The sequence below is a fragment of the Paroedura picta genome, chromosome 3, assembly GCF_049243985.1.
Source record: "Paroedura picta isolate Pp20150507F chromosome 3, Ppicta_v3.0, whole genome shotgun sequence".
Lineage (NCBI taxonomy): Eukaryota > Metazoa > Chordata > Lepidosauria > Squamata > Gekkonidae > Paroedura > Paroedura picta.
Window position 1 is genome coordinate 23,744,187 of NC_135371.1, and position 21,055 is coordinate 23,765,241.

Consider the following 21,055-nt stretch of genomic DNA (forward strand, 5'->3'; position numbering starts at 1 on the left):
AGCGTCTCAACACCACTGACTAAACACATTTTGCCGTTGCTGCCTTTATCAATGTTCTGGCATACAAACAAGTACAGCATTCAAGAAATGTACAATGAATTTTGTAATAGATTATCTCCTCTACATAGACAGAACCTTAACACATAGACAGTGGGCACTGTGTGGTCTGTTAGTCACATATGTAGATCAAGGGACCAGCTAAAATAAATGTAGGTCTCTAAATTCTCAAAAACAGGTCCTGGTAAAGGCAAGCATTAATCATGTCTAAGTCTGCACTTTCAGTGTCCACATAAGCATCCCCCAATCAAGTAGGGAGCCAAATACACTGAAAGTACGTGGACACTGAAAGTGCAGGCTTGGGCATGATTAATGCTTGCCTTGACCAGGGCCTGTTTTATCTGTCTGCAGTTTACTCTCATCGTGGAAGGCCAGGAAAATGGCTCATTTATTCTTTTATACTCCCATTTTTCTCTCCAATGGGGACCGACAATATCATTCTCTCCTCTTACATTTTATCCTCCCAATCATCCTGTGAGGACAGAGAGAGAGAGAGAGAGAGAGAGCACTGATCAAGGTTACCAGGGAGCTTCTGTGACACAGGGGCATTCAAATCTGGATCTTCCAGATACTAGTCAGACACTCCAACTCAGCCTTTTTCAGCCTTTTGATCATGGAGGTATACCTGCAATATTTTTCAGGCTTTGAGGTGCCATGGAAGCTATGTCAGCCATGCCCCCTCCCATGCAAATAAAACATAATAAATAAAAATAAAAAACACAAGCCCATCTCTGTTGAATGCAACACTGGTATTCGGGGCCCTTCTGCCAGTAAGCCAGGAGGTTCCACATCAGGCAGAACAAACAACCACAGACACCCCCCCTCCCCACCGCCACCCTATTAAATGTTTAGGATTGGCAGATGCTGGTGCTGCAAAGCCTATTCAGGGCTGTAACAGGCATTGGCATACAGGTTAGAGCTATGTCTGCTCTGTGCGGAACCCCACCAGTACCCTGGATAATGAGGAGAGCGAGGGTCACCAGGAGGTCTGGCCCACAGAACAAGCAGGGTGGGGAGATCAAGCAGAGGCTGGCATTGGAAGGTTGCTGTGGTGGTAGCTGCCAGCTCTGTGGAGCCAGCTACCATCTAGGATTCCCCCATGCTGCAGTACATCTGAGGTCCTCCAGAGGTACACCTCAGTACTACAGGATTGCTCCCTACACCCACACTAATTGTTTCCCTTCAAGATGAAACTCATTGTCCCACCTACCCACTCGTAGATCTTTTTGACTTCACTCAACCCTGGGAACTTCTGGGAAGGTGTAGGGCAGCCTTTCCTTTTCAGAATGGCACTGAGATGCTTTTACTAATAAACAAATTAAATATTTTATTTTACAAAGAGGGGAAGGGTAGTTGGAATGAGGAATCATGGTTGTAATAAACTAACAAATCAGTTAGTTTACATGTTTCCCAGATATTCACCTTAACTCTTCAAGCAAAAGGGAACTCATTCACCACTATTCTGAGTTTTCTTTTGCTGTAGAAAACTGCATCGAAACTGAAGACGGCTTATTTTTAGGAACCCAAGCACATCTTTGTTATTTACACTGGAATTTAACAGCTTATTTTTCAGCGATGGGTTGTTTTATAATGGTTTTATTGATTCTGTTTTGATTATGGATTTTAATGCATTTGTGGGCCATGGCTTAAATTTTCCATGCTGCCGAGAGGGCACCGCTGACAGGGAAGATATTTCAAACTAAACAAAATAAACAAAACTCTCCAAAGAGCAGATCTAACAAATGAGCCTTCTATGTATCCTCACTATCTCCAAAGATAGTGACATAACACAGCTTTCAGACGAAGCACACATTTTTGTTAATGTTAAATTAAGTCTTATGCCATGTACACAGGAGAATTGTAAAACCAATTTCACTGCAAAGCTTTATTTTGCTTATTTAACATGCACAAATATGGTGCAGAGTCAAAATGAACGTAGCCTTTAGGGGAATGACAGTTCCACCGCTCAAATTTAGCAGAGACTGAATCTGGTTGTGATCAGTACAAACAGGACTGCCTTCTGGCAAATTTAAGTCTCTGAGCGAGTGAGCGAGGCGGTCCAAACCTAAAACAGTCTGAGAAAGTCAACAAAACAAGACACATATCTCCAATCCATTCTGCTTGTCTGAACTGACATCACATAAATGCTCTTCCACTTCCAGCTGAAGCGCTCCTTGTAGTGTACAGCTCGGTAGTCCCAGGGGAACAAGTCAGGTAGAAAAACATCAGGACATCTTCAGCAAAAGAGGCTTAAGCATAAGGAGCAATGACATAATGTACAAACAAAACAAACACACAACAGAAAAACCAGACTCTGTGGGTTCCTGTAGCAAAAGAAACGTCCTGCGTGCTTTTTGTTCTTTAATAGGCAAAGAATCTCAATGGTAGTTGCAGGAGGGCAGGGAGAGAAGGTCAATGGACAATTGGGGGAAAAAGGGAATGTGACCTGACTGTGTATCTACAGTTTAATAATCTATTTCTCAAGTGTGACCCCCATCTGAGGATATCTGAATCTACAGATTCTGGCCACACTTACCCAAAACAGATTTTTATGTAAACTCAAGATTTTACATAACTCAGATTTTTATGTAAACCTTAGGTTTGCAAATAAAAAAAATACATGGGAGGGGGTTTAAATCCTCCCCCAAATTTCATAAAGAATGGTTTGCACATGTACACAAAATGCACTTACCATTAGGAGCTGGAGGGTGGCCCAAAAGCCTCTGTGACAGTGTTCGTTGTGATAAAGACCTACCTCTCCAGGCTCAGCAGTGGCACTGGGAAATTCAGGCAGCAGCTCTGGACCCAGAGCAAGTGCCAGACACCACCAAGGTGAATGGTGGAGCCTGGTGTCATGATGGGGGAGGGAGATGGTATCCTCCTCCTGTCTCGTGGTCTTCCCTCTTGGATCTCCTAGCACCCATGAAATGAAGGCTCCCAAACCAGCCGGAGTGCCTCCAGATCCAGAGCTTGCGTTATTTGCAATTGTTCTCTCGGATGCTTAAAAGACAGCGGCTTTGGTTTGGATGAAAAATCTAATCCTAACTAATCGCCCAAAGACTATGTCAGCTCCAAAGTCACAGAGTCTCTAATAGTTCAACGCATCCTGGGATATGAGGGGAAGGCGAGAAAGCAATGCATGCAGCTATCTAGTTGCCATCTCCAAAGCTCCCCTCTTGCATATTGAACTGCTCAAGTCCAGGTCTATGTGAACAGCTTTAGCAGTTGGGCTACAGGGCCTTATAGCACAAGACTTGTACCTGGTTGAGCAGGAACCAATACATTTAATCACAGGCCTCAGCAATCTCTTACAATTGTCCCATTGAGGGCATGGATGGACCTATCTGCCCTCTAAGCAGAGCCATCACCTTTTTCACTGAAGGGCCAACCTTGACAGGAAATTTGTTAACATAAAGATCATATTATACAAATTAGAGCAACTGGATCAAACTGGCGACAAGTGCCATATATACTTGCATATAAACCGACCCGCATATAAACCAAGGCACCTAATTTTACCACAAAATCTGGGCAAACGTATTGACTCGCATATAAGCCGAGGGTGGGAAATGCTCCATCATCGCAGGCTCACCCATCCAGCCTTCCCCCCAACAAATACAGAAAAGTCAAGAGGATGAATAGCTGCTGGATTTGTACCCCTGGTTTTCACCCACAGAAACCAAAAGAATAGTTTGGAAGAAGTGAAGGAAAAAGGGGAAAAAAAAGATCAGTCCCTCAGTCAAACCATTGAAGTCCTACAAGCTGTCAGAGCAATGATTGGCTGGTTTTAGCAGGCTTTTATTTCAATTACTGTATATACCATGTATAAGCCAAGGAGGGCTTTTTCAGTGTGAAAAAAGGTGCTGAAAAACGAGGCTTATACGCGAGTATATAGAGTAGCTCTCCTGCTGACTCCAGCAACAGTAATAGGTGTTGCATCACACTACTGGCCAGAACACCACCCGAATCCCTGCCTCCAACCCATGCCAAGGCTACCAACAAGGCTTCTGGGAGGAAAAAGAAATAATTCCAGTACCCTTTCTGAAATCTCATCTGTACAGAAAACTTGCCTTTAATAAAATCAGTAATGTGTACAAAATAGAAATGCCCACCATTCATATTTATAAAACAGAGTCCATCTTCAAAAGAATGCTGTTACATGCATGATAGATTATACAAATGATTCCCCCCTCCCTTCTGAACAAATCTCTGTGCAAGCTCCATCAAGTATATTCATAGAAATGTTTTGTTGTTGTCATTTGGGCGAGGATATGATGTTCATAAGACTGCTAATTCAACAGCTTATGCTAAATGAAAAGAAGAAGGGGAGGATGGGCAGAGCTAAATGAAACTATGGTCTGTTATGACTGCCCATCGAACAATGACTTTGACGGACAAATGAAGAGAAATCGAGATGTCCTCAGGGACTGTAATGTTAGCTCTAGAATTTTTGGACCTTTAAAAATAATTCCAGACCAACAGAAAGAATAAACCATCTCTGGTATAGAGATTTAAAATATATATATATTTTTAAATACAAGGCCAATGGCATGCTTTAGGGTCAAATGTTTTCTTCAGGCACAGAGAGATCGGGAAAGACTTCAGCAGAGAAACAGAACTCACAAATCCAACACTCTTCAGCAAGTCCATGGCAAGGGTGTGGATGGTAATGATGATATTGTTCTTGGCATTCCTTTAGTTGAACAGGCTGTTTTGTGACTAGAGATTATTTTAACTATGTATTTAAAACATTTATGCTTGTGAATGACTCTGAGCCCACCACCCGCTCTAAGAATAATTGCTGAACTACTCTGACTGTGTCATGCTAAGTCATGCTACTTAGTGGGTTAAGTCATGCTACTTAGTGTAGCTAGGTTTTTCTGTACTAGCAGACTGTTATATTGTTATCTGTCTTGGATTTAAGCAGAGAATATGGCATATAAATCTAAACCACACACTCAGCCATGATCAGTATGACAGCTGCATATATTCCAGCCCTTCTGACAGATTCTTACTTGTGGGACGTACAACAGACAGTCCTAGAATTACAGTGCCCCACTTATAGTTGTTTTGTGCGATTCTCAAAAGCTTATACCCCCACCCCTACCATCCCATTGCAAATCTTGTTGGTCTCTAAAGCTGCTGAACTTGAATCCATCTCCAGTTGACTATTGGAGTAAAAAAAATCTTTTAACTGAAGTTATCACCAATTACAGTTGATTCCAATTTCTCAGATACAGAGACCAAACAATTCTCCCATTCCTTCTCTTCCTTCCAGTGTCATATTGCATTTACAGCGTGGATCATAAGAACTATTCTGACCCACTTTTCTCATGCAAATCTCACCTTGTCCCCTTCTTCATTACAGTTGTCCACCATGGCTTCTCTCCATATTAAAATGCCTCACAATCCCTAGCATAGCCTTTTTTTGGTTGACAAAAGGGAATCCCTCCTCACTTTTCCACCAGTGTAAACGCTGGCGGGATCCACCCATTAACGTTCACACAAGAAATCCCACATTGTCTCAGATTATTTTAATTGACATATATTGCGGCTATAGATAGCAAATATATCCCATAGAGATCCCACTCAGTTCCCCATCATTACCTGACAGCATACAATTTTTCAAATGCTTCCGACAGTTCCTTTACGCATTTCTTCAACACCAGCTATCTTTGTTCGAAAATAATAATAACTTAATGAAAGACTTTATGAACAGTGGTGAAGAAAATACTGACGACGCAAACATTTGAGACTGATGCAGAAACCACAAAGCACAGCAGTGAAGAGGTTCCCATTCATATAAACTCCATCCGGACTACACTGGGAACAATCTTGAATCTGACAAGCTTTCCCTGCCTTTTCCAGCACCCACCCTTGAGGGGATCTCACTGTCAAATGCCATGTGGCAGAGGTTCTGGTGCAGGGGAGAAGAGGGTCAGGTGAAGCCTCCTCTCTCCCTCTTGAGCTATAATCCAACCCAATTGCTGTAGTGCTGCACCTGTAGATCCAAATATGAGCATCCAATGTCATCCAGATTATTACTGCAGGATATACTTTACTGGTTTTTATCTGCACTGAGATCCAGATGTAAATGTACAACACCAGTTACTGTCCCAGGCTTATACTAAAATGCAATATACCAGCTGCACATGGATATCTGAGGACTAAGGGTTGGATCTTGGTGTACAATCCCTCTCAAAGTATTACGGTTGTCCTGTCACTTGCACATGCATAGGGATGGGCAGAAACTAAACCGTAAAGCAAAATTCATTATGAATTTTACCCTGTTTGTGGTTCGTAAACAGCAGTTTGTGATGGGTCTACCATCATGAGCTTCCATGAACTTTTAAAGCAGTTCATAGAGCAGAAAGCAGGGGTTGAAGTGGACTTTACACCCCTGCGTTCTGTTCCCCATAAAGACCACAGAAAAAGCTGAGCAGCAGGAAGCAGTTTGTTCCCCACCACATAGTAGTTTTGTGCTTTCTTGCATAGTTCCTTTAAAAATGTAAAGGCACTGCACAAGAAAGCAGAGCAGCTAGGGTTTTGCAAGCCCCACGGAAGGTTTTTGATATGAACTGTATTTTCACAGTTTGTCCCCATCCCCAACCATATGTATACACATTCCACAGAACCCTCAATGGAGAGAGAGAATGTGTTCAATGAGAAGAATCCAGCCTTCAACTGTATGCTGCTAGTGTAGCCCAGATGACCTAGAATCCAACTGTAAGACAGGGTATGATAATTACAAATAATATCTCCTGCTTGTAGTGTTTGTGCTGCAAATCTATCCAAAATGCTGTAGGGCTTTGGACGAAGTCAAAAGCAGAAAGGCGTTTATGTACAGAGGCAACACTATAAATATGGGTCATTAATCATGTCCCGCCATAATTCAGTTTAATTTGACTATTGTATATTATAGTTGGAAAACAAACATACACTTGATCATGACTGTAACTCAATCTCAGAATTAATGTCATGTGTTACAGTAAATGAATTATTTTTATGCCTTAAAAAAGTCACTTTACTATATCCCCCCCATACACAAAGAAATGTACCTCAAGGCAAAAGAAAATGCGACTTGCCTACATCACCCAAGATCTGTGGCTTTTGAGAGAGTCATTAAATAACCAAAGAATTTCACTCTGAAGTATTGAACATTCACTAATTTAATTCACTAATATGGTCAGTTGCTTTACTGGATTGATTTACTAGATTAAAAAAAAACACCACTACTGAACATGATTAATACCATTTGATTAAATGTACTACAGCAGACCACCACCAATTGGAGTTGAGGGGGTAGGGGAACTAAAATGTATAAAATTATATTTTACATGCTAAATCAATTCAGAGGTTTCTCATATTTAGAAAGATTTGTTTCCATGTGCTTCAGACTGATTTTTTAATATATGATTTATATTTCTCTGTATAGTGATAAACAGGGATTTTTTTGTGATGGTACTTACTGAGGTTAGTACCAGTTAGTACCAGTACTTTTTAGAGGCTCTCCCAGATCCTGATCCTTATGCTCTAGCCCAGGGGTAGTCAACCTGTGGTCCTCCAGATGTTCATGGACTACAATTCCCATGAGCCCTTGACAGCATCTGGAGGACCACAGGTTGACTACCCCTGCTCTAGCCTACACCACTCAGCCAAATAAAGAAAGGGTGGAGCCTTAAGGGGAACCTAATGGGTATCTGCAGAGGGAGGGAGGAATTTGTAGAAATCCACATAGCCTTACTTAAGAATACTGGCATTTTATTTGCAAAAAGAAATAAAGAAAGAAATAAAAGGCACTGCTTATATATACACACACACCCTCTGGCTCTTCAAGCCCTAGAGGGGTGCGTTTGGCCTCAACCCAGGCCTTTTTGGTCCTGGCTGTGACCTGGATGAATGAGCTCCTGGGAGAGCTGAGGACCCTGGCAGAACTGTTTCACAGGTCCTGTAAAATGGAGCTGTTCCACCAGGTCTTTGTTTGAGGCCAGGTTGTTTAAGAGGTTTGTGGAGGGGGTGGAAATTTTTTTCTTTTTGCCATCTGGAGGTGTATAGTTTTAAAGGATTGGGGATTTTATGGTTTTTTTATTTAATCTGCCTACAGTCCCACCAAGGGGGAAGGTGGACTATAACTGTAATAATCAAACAAGCAAACAAAATAAGTGAACTCATCCTTTTGAGATACTACTCACTGGGCTATCACACCAGCTGAAAGAGCAAATTTTCATACTCAACACATTTTTACAAACTTAAGATCCAATGAACTCATCTAACAATCCAGATACTACATTTAAAAGCACTGTGTTATTTTTGTCCCGTTCACATCTTGTGATTTGGCTACCATATGAATTTTTATTGTTCAATAAAAAGTTATGTATTACTGATATTTTAGTTTTAATATGAAAACTATACTACTGCACTCAAATGTACTGCTAAAGTATTTATATATAAACTAAGACAAGCCTTCGCCCACCAATTCCCTAATGTGTCCTAGTTATAGAAATTAAAACAGAGGGATCTTTACCATAATTTTCCCAAACATAATTTGAGAAGAAATACATAAGCAAAACAAAGTACCTGCTGGAAGGTGCTGATGGAATATAATGCTTAAATGAATAATTAACTCAAGAGCAAGAAATTTTTTTTTTGCATAGGGAGACTAACTGAATTTTAAGGAGAGTTACACTCTTCTAAATCTACAGAAGAGTGTAACTCTGCTTGAGTTTGTACTGTCAAGAGAGCAATCCTAAACAGGTCTACTCAGAAACCTATGCAAGTCTCTTCACTGGGCCTTCCTTCCACTAAACCAGGGGTAGTCAACCTGTGGTCGTCCAGATGTTCATGGACTACAATTCCCATGAGCCCATGCCAGCAAATGCTGGCAGGGGCTTATGGAAATGATAGTCCATGGACATCTGGAGGACTACCACTGCACTAAACTGTTCTCACGATGGAACTGAAAACTCCTACAAACTCAATACTACTGAATTTGGATGCTGGTGATGCTGGTGATAGCTCAACTTCCTCTTCCCATTTGAGTCATTTGGACCAGCTGGATTGGTTCCTCCATACACAGATGTGTTCTACCCAAGGTCATAATGTTTTTCTGCACGCACAGTCTTACGACGCTTGAGAATATAGCATCAAAAAAGGTCGACAGCAGTATTTGTGCAACACGGCCATGATTATGATTATGCTATTAAGTAGCAGGCCAAGTATGGCCATTGTCTGGCAAATTACAGAGCCAGCCCCAAAACGTTAGCTATCAGAGAGAAAGATCAGAGTCTCATAAACTCTGATCTAAAAAATAATTAGGTTTCAAGAGCATAACCAACAGAGGCCAGCATAGTGTAATGGTTACGGGAAGCGGCTTGTAATGTGGCGGGCCGGGTTTGATTCCCTGCTCCTCCACAGTTGAGTGACTTTGGGATAGTCACAGTCCTGATACAGCAGTTCTCACAGAACAGAAGGTGATTGTGAGCTGCTATGAGACTCTTTTGGGTAGTGAAAACTGAGATATAAAAACCAAGTCTTCTTCTTCTCAGTTGCCTGGTCTGATAAATGCCACAACCATGCAAGAACAAAAGGGGGGTATGATTAATTATAACCAGAGGAAGGTTTAGGTTAAATCTGACTGATTTGTAATGCAAAACAAGTAATACAAGCTGTGAACATTTACACTGTGACCCTATTATATACAAACTTCATCAGCATTACTAGTTTCAAAGTATGGCTACCAGGCAATCCTTTTAACTATGGTTAATGCTAATGAATGAGCCTCTTGTGGCGCAGAGTGGTAAGGCAGCAGATATGCAGTCTGAAGCTCTGACCATGAGGCTGGGAGTTCGATCACAGCAGCCGGATCAAGGTTGACTCAGCCTTCCATCCTTCCGAGGTCGGTAAAATGAGTACCCAGCTTGCTGGGGGGTAAACGGTCATGACTGGGGAAGGCACTGGCAAACCACCCCGTATTGAGTCTGCCAAGAAAACGCTGGAGGGCGTCACCCCAAGGCTCAGACATGTCTTGGTGCTTGCACAGGGGTGGTGCACAGGGGTGACTCGGTGCTTGCACCTTTACCTTTTAATGCTAATGAAGACCTAACAGTTAAACCACACAATCAAGAAAGTGGAAATGTTGCATAGCAGAGAGAAGGGCAATGTGTGCTCCCAATCACAATGAGAAGTTGTGAAAACATTACGTCTGCTTTAACATGACCCACTCCTTATCTTCCAGATGAGCATTTTCTTTTCTCTTTCTGATTACCATGCAAGTTCCTTTGCTTCCTTCCCTCCGTTTCATACCTTGTCCTTCTGGAGTTTCACCAAAGGGATTCACTTCAACTTGAGTGGCATCAATTTTCAGGAAAAGATTATACAGCTTTTTAATTTGATCGGCAGCCTACATTTGAAAAACAGACAAAGAATGTGAGCAGTTACTCAAAAGAGAAATTGAGAAAAAAGAAGGAAGGAACTGTCTTATCATTAAACCAGAGCAGCTTTCATTTTTGGCATCTGAAGCATCTAAAGGAGCCCAATAAGTTAACGTTCCTTGACTGAACAGGCATTCCCCATGCGTTGCTTGCTAAGCGCTGACCAATGGCATCCCCGAGAAGTATCAAACACTGCTTCGACACTCTGTTGAACACTGCACAAAGTCCCCCCCCCTCTTTGCAGCACACTAAATAGGACTCTGCAGTGAGGGACAGCAGCATCATTAATTCAAACAAACTTAATTTAAGCACAATGAACCAAGTTTGAGGGTTCATAATGAATACATTAGGCTGATACTGAAGTTAAAGTGATTACCTTAATGAGGCTAAATTCAGAAACTGTGAAGCAATATTCCACTGACAAATGCAGATTAGTGCAGGATTTGTTTGGAAAACACATAAACCCTCCCTTCTGACACCAAAATGTTACTTTTGCTGCGGAAACTACAGTTGAAAAATTGGGCTATTTGCTCTCAAAACTCAGCTCTGTTCATTTCCCTTCAAGCCCTCCTGATGCATGGCAACTGCTAAACAACTACTGCAAGTTCACTTCATTAGAGGCTAATTTAATCTCTGTGTGTGCGTGTTTAAAGACAAAAGGGGAGGTCTATCCTTGGAAGGAACATTTGTGATCTGTTGAGCTTCTGTCTTCTGACCACACTCACTCAGTGCTGGACTGTGGTAATTCAGCAGTTCCTCCACAGTAGAGTTCTACAGTTAATAGGCCATACTAAATGTTTTTTTTTGTACCTTCCTAACGTTTTCCAGGTTGGGGAAGGAAGGTTGACCCAGGGCTTAACCACACAGAAGCTAGGAGTTTCATGACTGGAGCTCCCAGTGTTTCTTCACACTTTCAAAAATCTGTTGTCCAGGGGTTCAGTTCTGATCTCAACCATGGAATGAGGAGGGGCAGGGGTTTAAGCTTGCCCCCCACTTGGTGCCATTTTATTGACATGAAACATTCCAGCTTGTAATTTAGCTTCCTGAGGGATCGTCTCCCAATTTTTTTTCAGGGTTATTTAAGTAAGTCACTGAGCAACTGAAGTATCATAAGTATGGACACTGTAGTGTCCATACTACTACCTTATGAACTGGAGCCAGCTTGGTGTAGTGGTTAAAAGTGGAGGCTTCTAATCTGGAGAGCTGAGTTTCATTCCCCACCCCTTCATGTGCTGTCAGCTGGGTGGCCTTGGCCTGTTCTTACAGAGCAGTACTGTCAAAGCTCTCTCAGCCTCATTTATCTCACAGGGTGTCTGTTGTGGGGAGATGAAGAGAACATGATTGTAAACTGCTTTGAGACTGATACAGGTAGTGTAAAGTGGGGTATAAAAACTAACTCTTGTTCTTCTACCTGACCACTATAGTCATACTCAAATACCATGTGTCAGGTATCCCTGTTTTAGATTAGAACCTTCTCAATTTTGTCACCAAAACTCTCTCCCTAAGGAGACTCATCTGTCCTTTTCTGTTGACATCTTCCACCAGAAGGTGAACTCTTTTTTTTTTTCTTTTGGGGGAGGGTTTAATTTGGCATTCCTTCAGTGACATCTCCCCTCCTGACCAATATTTTAATTATCAGTTTTGATGTTTTTGTTTATATTTTAGCTCTGATTTAATTATGTGTTTTCATTTGTTTTAGTAGATATTAAGGTGTAATTTTATTATGTTGGCTTTTATTTGGTAGTTGCCTTGGTAACACTTATGAGGGAAGAAAGGCAGGGTATATATCTTGTTAATAAAAATAAAGACTCCAATAGGTTCAAAACTTTTTACATCTAAGGAATCTTTCTGTAGAGTCTGCTTTGGAACTATGGGAAAATACCTAGGTGTCGTTGGAGGGCACATGATACAGCTAACGTCTGGTAACAAAGCACAACTGTGTCTAGTCTCTACTGGGACAGCAGCCGTCTTCAGAATTCTGTGTAAATCCCTTATATTCCATGATACAGTAGAAATAAATTATCAAGTATATCACTGTGATAAGGATTTGCAACTGCAGGAAAAGGGCCAAACCTAGTACCTAAAAACAGAACCTGCCCTTCCCAATTGCAAATTCACAGACAAGAAACTTGTGAGAAGTACTGTGTGGCATGTGACAACAGGACTTGTTGGCAGTAGACTTTATACAAGGGAGATCAGACACACCATCTATCATCTTCTCCTCAAAACAGACCTACCATGAAGCCATTTACTGAACTACACTATCCTAAAACAGCAGTTCAAAGAATCCAGCATAAAAAAACCCTTCCTTAGGCATCAGGAGGTATCTTGAGAGAGAGACAGTTTTCAGAGAATCTCCTAAATATGGGAAACTGGGCTGCACAGTCATAGGAACTAGCCAGTAGGTACCAAGAAGTGCCCTGCCGTGATGGACCACATGACTCTCAGAATCAGGATGGATTCACTTACTGGGCAAGGAGCAATGTTCCTAGCAATTCTATTTAGAGATGTCAGTGCTGGATAATTGTGATACTATTGCAACAGAAGTGCTTGTTGAGAGATCCCTTCATATTTCTCAGACCCAAACCACATCCTCCTTAAAAGGATTTACAGACAGCAAGGTTAGGGACACACTGCTCTTCCCTGAATCCCATACATGATACTTTTGCTAGCTGCGGCAATTACAACTTGTGCCCACTACAGTTTAATCCATTCCACTGGTGCTTGTAGCCCTGACGATTTCAGTCAATCTTATAAGCCTACAAAGCTGCCACGGTCCAATTCTCATTTGAATTAATGTCCGCTTACTAAAATCCAACACGCTGCATTTGAAGAACAACAAAAACCCATGCCATTAACCTAGTTACTAGAAGTCAATTCAAAGTAGATTTTCTCTATGTTAATTATTGGAGAAAATCTGGATAATGATGTAACGTTTTAATTAAAAATAAATAAAACAAAACCACAAATAACTAGGAAGTAAGCACAGTGTATCAAAACTGATCACAATGGCTTCATGGCATGTTAGACGCCAGGATTTCATTGTAGTACCAGAATTCTTCCGGTGTTTACATAATGGGGAATATAAATGATTATGATAAAACTAAATTAAATAGACCTTTGATTGTACTGATGTAGCCATTATGTTTCCATGCTCCAGTAAATCACACCGAAAAGGTTACAGCACATGGGAGGAAATGTATTAGGCTGCTGTTTGGTTAAGCAGTTTGTGCATTGTGCTAATAATTAAGTGCTAGAACATGCAAATCTGGAAAGATTTAATAATAATTCTCTCTTATTAAAGATACTGCTAAATCTTCAAATGGGTGTTAATCATCTTAATGATTATGCATTTGTTAATTGCACAGTTGGGATAGAAATTAATTAGAAGTGGTATATTAAAAATTCAGAGGTTTTGCACAAGTGGCATTTTGATGATATGGGAAATTCTGTGCAAAAACAATTTATCATCTCTCTCTCTCCTCGACAGCAGCAAAAAGAAAGATTAAGTGAGTTACGAAATTAATCACACAGAATGGTAGCTTGAAACTTCATGCTCCACTTTGACACTTTGAGAACAACCCTTAGAAGAGAGAAATGCATACTGAGAAGACACATTTGATTTTGTGTTTATGTACCGTTGTGGGCTTTTCTTTTCTTGAGATCAAGCTTTTATTTTTTTTAATTGATTTTAATTAGGGAAAAGAACTCTTAGCAAAGCACAGGGCAATTCCATTCACATTTTAATGTTTTCCAATGGAGTTAAAAAAAGATGCAGACTTCACACAAGCAGCTTCCTCCTACTTTTGCTCTCCCAAAACTGAGACATGTTGATCATCCATTATTCTTTTGAAAACTAAATTTGCCCCAATGCTTTATTTTGCAGGATTAGTTTCCTAGAGACAAAAATTAATGTTTCCTTTGGAATTTAAAGAATAACATGCTAAATGTAGAAGAGTTAAGGACAACATAGGTGGGAGTTCCTTCTTTAAAAAGTTGCTAATGGCATAACTGCAAATAATATAAATGAGGAAGAAAATGAGAAGCCAGTGGAAATGAATAAAAAGTCATATGGTGCAATGAAAATAATCAAGAATAAATATAGAAACATGCGGATATAACCTGGGATTTCTCAGAGATTCTTTGAAAAACCTAACCTAACCAGTACAACAAGCTGGCTCTCACAACCCATTTCAGTGAATAAAATTATCTCTCCTGGCTATGGTGACCACTGTCCAGCCATTCTTTTAGTAGGAAGCAGCAAAATCTTTTACCCTTCTCCCACTTGAAATGGCTGCATGTGGGGAGGAGCGGGGAATCATACCCAGCTCACCAGATTAGTCCACACTCCTAAGCACTACACCAAGAGAAGAATCGATGCATTTAAACTCTAGTGTTGGAGAAGGTTTGTGCAGGTTCCATGGACAGCAAAAGTAACAAAGAAGGAAATACTATAGCACATAAGGTCAGATATATCATTGGTAGGCAAAAGCACGAAACTCTGGTTCATTTACTTTGGCCATATCACACAACTCAAGACAATAGTGAAAGAAATGAGTCAGTGGAAAAAGGAAATCAGGCTGACAAAGAACGCAGTGGTTGGATGTGATCTGGATGGTGACTGGCCAGAAGATTGGATATACAGTATGCTACTTGTTGACTGCTCTTTATGAATTAGTTTTAAATTTAATGTTTTATCTGCCATACTGGTAAAGAGATTTATGTGCAATGAACAATTTTTATAGTTTGTATGGTCTACTAGTTATTATTTTATTGTGATTTATGGATAGATATTAAAACTTTTTTGTTCATTTTTACATATATTTTTAGGCTTCCTCACTTAGCCATTTGACTATTTCAACTGCTTTTTGGGGCTGAGTTTTTTCTTCCTTTTGTTTTTGCCCCTATTCATGACAGTGGTGTCCTGTATCCTTACATATTCCATGGGCCCACTGGAATCCATGTTAGAGTAGGTGGCTGAATGATACAGTGCTCAGCCATGTAACACAGGGACATTTTTTAGCCTGTGAGCATCTTTGAAATTCTGGGGTGGTGGGAGCAACCACAAAATGATTACCACACAAGAGCCAATCACAAAATGTCATCTTTATAGATTATGCATACCTCTAACAGTATCCATTTCATCCATTTCAGGATGCTTTTTTCAATGTCCATACTGTTTAAAAATATTTTCTTCAATATGCACTGATTACCTTCAGTCATTCAATGAAGATCCTTGTGCTGTGATGGCAACTGCTGTTAAAACTATAGTTTGAAAGATCTGGATAGCCTTATTTGGCAATACCCATTTTCTAAAACGCTGGGTAGGCTCTAGGAAGGGTGCCTATGGGCTCAATGTTGGATACCCCTGGCTTTTGAGATCCATGATCTGATTCCCCAACATGTTTTATTTCACTCTGATAAGCAGACTTACACAGAATCTGATCTGATCTATCATTTTTCCTGTAAGGCAGGAAGCGGATAAGTGAAAAAAATAATCCTGAGGTTAATTGTTAATAGCAGCCCTAATCCTAACCACCCTCCCCTTCTGTGTTCTATTGAAACCATATACACAAACCAACCTTACAGCTAAACACCACCTAGGGATGCTACATCCAAAGATCATTGCCCTAGCCAAAATCATACACACAAACCTTCAAAGATTTTTGATAGCCATCTCACTGCTTAGAGACTCTCCTCAGAAACATCTTAGCACTTCCAGAAAGCAGTTCAAGAATTATTGACCGGCTAGTTTGCTTTCAAAAGGCAAAATGTTTACTTTCAGTCAATAAATATTTTTATATCTTCACATTTCCAAGCATTCTCAATCAGAGTTTCATGAATGGTTGGGAATTCATTAATTTTTTGGATTTTTCTAAAAAAAAAAAGTTAAACATTTATCGAGTGATATGACCACACATGGTCAAGTCAACCCAGGCCCCCCCCTCCCCAAATGGCCAATGATGTGCCTGGAGAGGGTGTGGAAAGGGGAGGGGCCCCAACTGGGCATATACACAGCTAAGTTTTCCAGTTATATTTTGCACAATCGTGCCACTTCAGGGGTTTCTTGAAGCCTGAAGAATGTTTCAGGGGTTTCTCAATGGTAAAAAAAGTTGAGAAAGGCTGTTCTAGGGAGCTACAATAAAAGGTAAAGGTAAAGGTATCCCCCATGCAAGCACTCGGTCATTTCTGACCCTTGGGGTGACGCCCTCTAGTGTTTTCATGGCAGACTCAATACGTGGTGGTTTGCCAGTGCCTTCCCCAGTCATTACCGTTTACCCCCATTTTGCCGACCTCGTACTCATTTTACCGACCTCGGAAGGATGGAAGGCTGAGTCAACCTTGAGCCGGCTGCTGGGATTGAACTCCCAGCCTCATGGGCAGAGCTTCAGACTGCTGCCTTACCACTCTGCGCCACAAGAGGCTCTACAATAGCTCCCTTAAATCCCAACCACTATATGCATCACATCTGGTGCTTAGGCCAGCATCTGCATCAGAATACTTTGGCCACACTACCTGCCTCCCCATCACATATATTATATGCTTTAAAGGGATCCCTGAAAACCATGAAAGGTATATGCCAGAAAGAGCTGCTTATCTTTTGTGAAATGTACCTGCTGTCGGAGAGGCCCTTTGAATCCGAGATTCTCTGCCATCTTCAGTGCTTGAGCATCTTGCACACCTTCAAAAATATCTATTTCCTCCTGTGACAATACAGTATTTAAAACAGATCAAATATATAGCAGTTTGAAGACAGATTTATAACTTCAAAAGTTTAAAAAAACAGAGAAAAGTCCTTTATATTTGCAAATTAGTAATTAAAATGTGGAAATTTGCCAAAATTCTGAGGCCACAGCAAAGTTGCCTATAGGGTATGTTATAATTACCACGCCACCTCTGAAAAAAACTCCCTCCCAAAAACTGTGTAACTCTTCAGGGTGGCATGCTGACAAGACAATCTGACACCACTTTTCACTTTTAATTACTGTACAGATGGTGTCGATGAATACTTAGTTGGATGATTTTTATGACTTCGTCTGGCAGGCGTCCAAAGCAGCAGTGCCCAGTAATATTTCTGAGTTTATGTACATTTCAAATGTGCACAAAATATTGTTGCAGAGCTCTACAGGCATGTACAAGTCAGCTCCCTGAATGTACAAACTGCTTCCTTGTTGTTAATTTGTCTCGTTATTAATCCTTTAATGCTGCAGCCATTATGAGGTCATAACTTAGCCAACAGTTTCAGCAGAGTAATATGAAATAATAGCTAGCTTTCAAGAGAGAGAGAAAAATAGCAGTCGTTAATAACAGGTAAACCTGCTAATAAACAGGTAAACCTGCTAATGACTGATAAATGCGGTCCTTGAGCGGCAGGAACATATTTGCTTGCTAAGGGAGTAGGGATTAGTTTATACAACAGCAGAACCTAGTGCATACAATTGCACTGTATTATTATTATTATTATTATTATTATTATTTATTTGATTTACAGACCACCCCTCCAAAGAAATTAAGCTCAGTATAGATATAGCTCTGATAAAACTGTAAAAACAGTAGTAAACCCTGAATGCCCCGTTAACCAATCTCCTGGGCCTTATTCTTGCCTCTGTAGCTCAAGCCACCATTTGTGGAAGAGCATTCTGGAAAGGAGGGGTGGGGACTATTTGGTTTTATTTGCTTGCTCTGACCTCACCATATGCCCGGTGGAATGTGAATTATTGTATGCCTGTAGGCCCCCAGCCCTATCCCTCTCGGGGGGATGGGCCTCTTCCTGGGACATAGAGGGCTCAAGGGCTCCCTGGCATATCAGTTTTCTTACACCACAAAAGGTCTCTTTCTCCCCTCTCCCTTCCCGTCAAATGTAGTATTCTGACATTCCAAACGCCAGAACATTCCAAACCCCAGGTGCAGTCCTGGGCAAGATCTGGCACTGAGGTCTGCTTCCATTAAATGGTCCTAACCAGTGATAGGAAGGTTGCTTAAGATAGAAAAAAGCAGTATAAGTTTGTCTCAATGACACTGTTATTACTACCCTTCCTGAAGAAACCTGCATTGTGGTGAGGATGGTGCCACAGAACAAGCCAGCATGTCCACAATCATGAGGCATGAGAAGCCACAATTAAGACTAATTGATGCTAATATACTCACCACAGTTAGTAAACTGGCTGACAATCACACTAATTATAAGCTTCAGTAAAACATTGCTTATCACTGCACCTGAAACTTGCTACAATTTGTCAGGGAAAGTTCAGATATCAAGGTAGTCATGACCTATTATTTGAAAGGTGATAAGTGATTGTAATACCTTGAAGATGAGCTCTGGGCTTTTAGCTGCGACTTCTTCTATGTCAACCCCACCTTCTGGGCTGCCAACTAGAACTGGCCCATTGCAAACTCGATCCATTAATATTGCAAAATAGGTTTCTCTTGAAATGTTCAGTGCTTCTGCCACCATGACCTGCATTTGGTAACATATGATTAGTAAGGCATGGCTGCAGTGATAACCATGGTAGAGATTCAGTTTTCAAAATATGACCAGGATATGACCATTATTCAGTTGTAATACACTGCAGTGTAAAATATCTTAAAAGAAGTTAGACTCACATTCTTAAGCCCATCACTGATTTCTCTTTTCATGAAAGAAAATCAATACTTTCATAAGACTATAGATATCATACAATTTGATTTTCCGTGAGCTTATGGAAAACAGTCACAATACCAATTTAAGTATTTAAGAAGCTAATCTTCCCTTGACTAGAAGAAAAAAAAACAAACCCACTACAAACTAAGAGAATGTATATTCACAAGGTACGTAACATCAATACATTGTTAATGAACTTACCTTAGTCCTATTAGTACTTTTAACAAGGAAATAAAAATAAGAGAGAATAAATTAAAAGTCATAGATTATTCCCCCCCATTGTTTAGGAGAATTTTTAAAAAGTTTATATTTTATTTTTCATTTAATATAGTGCCTTTCAAGTGGCCTTAAAATGACAATCACCAACACTTTATTGTTATGAACTATCAGTGGAATTATGTGTTCTCAATTATTGTATGTTCAGAGAAATTATGAGTTCTCCATTATTATATATTCAAAATGATGACGTTCCTTGTACTCCACCACAAATTGCAATGTAAACCGCCCTGAGCCGCAGGGGAGGGCCATATACAAATGTAATAAAATATAAATAAATAAACAAACAAACAATAAATATGCCAGCAAAAAACATAACTTATGACCACCATTTCACTAGAAACATATTGTAAATTACTTTCTGGACTACCCTCCTGTCAGAGAGGCCTTAAATGGTCACTGGACTGCTGCTCCAACTAGCCTCTTGTCCCCAAAATATAGTGTTATCAGAGGCAAGGTAAGAAATGATTCAGTGGATCCAAGTCAATATATCAGAGGAATTTAAAAATTGGAAAACACAAATGTTTGGTTCCTCTATATATTTGTGAAACAGCCTTGGGGGTGGAATGTGTCCGACTGTCCAAAACTGGCCCTGCCCCTGCTGCTCCCGCCCTCCCTCCTAGAGGGAGACAGAGAGACACACACACACAGACCTTCCAGTGTCCCCTGGGTCCTAGCATCCATTGCATTCCTGCTTGCAATGGGCTTTCTTGCTAGTACTCTGTATAGTTCACTTGTGAGAAATAGCTGCCAAGGGATGTGATGGCCACTAGCTCAGTTGGCTTTAGAAGGAAAATGGAACACATTCGCTGAGGATGGGTCCTGTGAATTCAGCCATGATGTCTCAATGGGACATCCTGAATGCCAGTAGGCGAGGGCAGCAGGAAAAGGCTTTAGTCTCTATGTTCCTGCTTGTGGGCATTCCAGTCATCTGGACAACTCATATGTCTAACCAATAAACAGGATAAGATCAACTCTGGCCTGGTCCACTGTAGGTCTTCTTATGAGCGATATTGACTAGTCACAGAATAGAACTCAGGCATTCCTAAACAAATTCCACTCTTTACATCTCACAGAATATTCTCAAAAGATTTCACTGTCTATCAAGACTGATTCTGTGAATCATTCTGTTTCCCCTTTTCCTATCCAACTACTTTATGGAGCTCAAATGAACATTCAAAGAGCTTAAATGAACATTCAAAAGAGGAATTAAGGAAAGTTAGGAATTGAGAGTGTGAATAATGGACTATACATTTCACTTCTGCCACCCCTACTGAGTCTATTCAAAACTCTGATGTTTCTACTTTCAATTAACAAATCTCTTTCATATTGCCCAGTCAATGGCAGCATTTGCTTCTTCAGTTGTCACTATGGAATATGGAACAGCAATTAAGATGTTTGGCTACATTATTATATCAAAGCAACCACAGATTTTCCTGTAGGGTGAACATTTAGAATCTATGTGGAAGGACATTGCTATTAATAGATCTACCTATTTCTATTTCATCACAATGGGAAATTTTTTTTTGCATGGATCAATCCAATTACCAGGGAGATTTTCTAAAAAGGAGAATGATGTTCATCTATCCTGGGTCCAAACTATGCTGGGTGCTAATATCAAAATTGGGTCTGGAAACAAACAGGAGGCCAG

At 40.5% G+C, this 21,055-nt stretch overlaps 1 protein-coding gene across 1 annotated transcript in view; it reads right to left on the reverse strand.

Moving 5' to 3' along the window:
- SUCLG2 (succinate-CoA ligase GDP-forming subunit beta) overlaps positions 1-21,055 on the reverse strand; it is a 209,887-nt gene that overhangs the window by 78,183 nt on the left and 110,649 nt on the right. The window contains exons 5-7 of the mRNA XM_077325118.1: positions 18,793-18,945; positions 17,102-17,191; positions 10,360-10,456 (exon numbers count right to left, since the gene is read on the reverse strand). Of these exons, the coding sequence (XP_077181233.1) occupies positions 10,360-10,456; positions 17,102-17,191; positions 18,793-18,945 (340 nt within the window). The remainder of the gene's footprint in view (positions 1-10,359; positions 10,457-17,101; positions 17,192-18,792; positions 18,946-21,055) is intronic.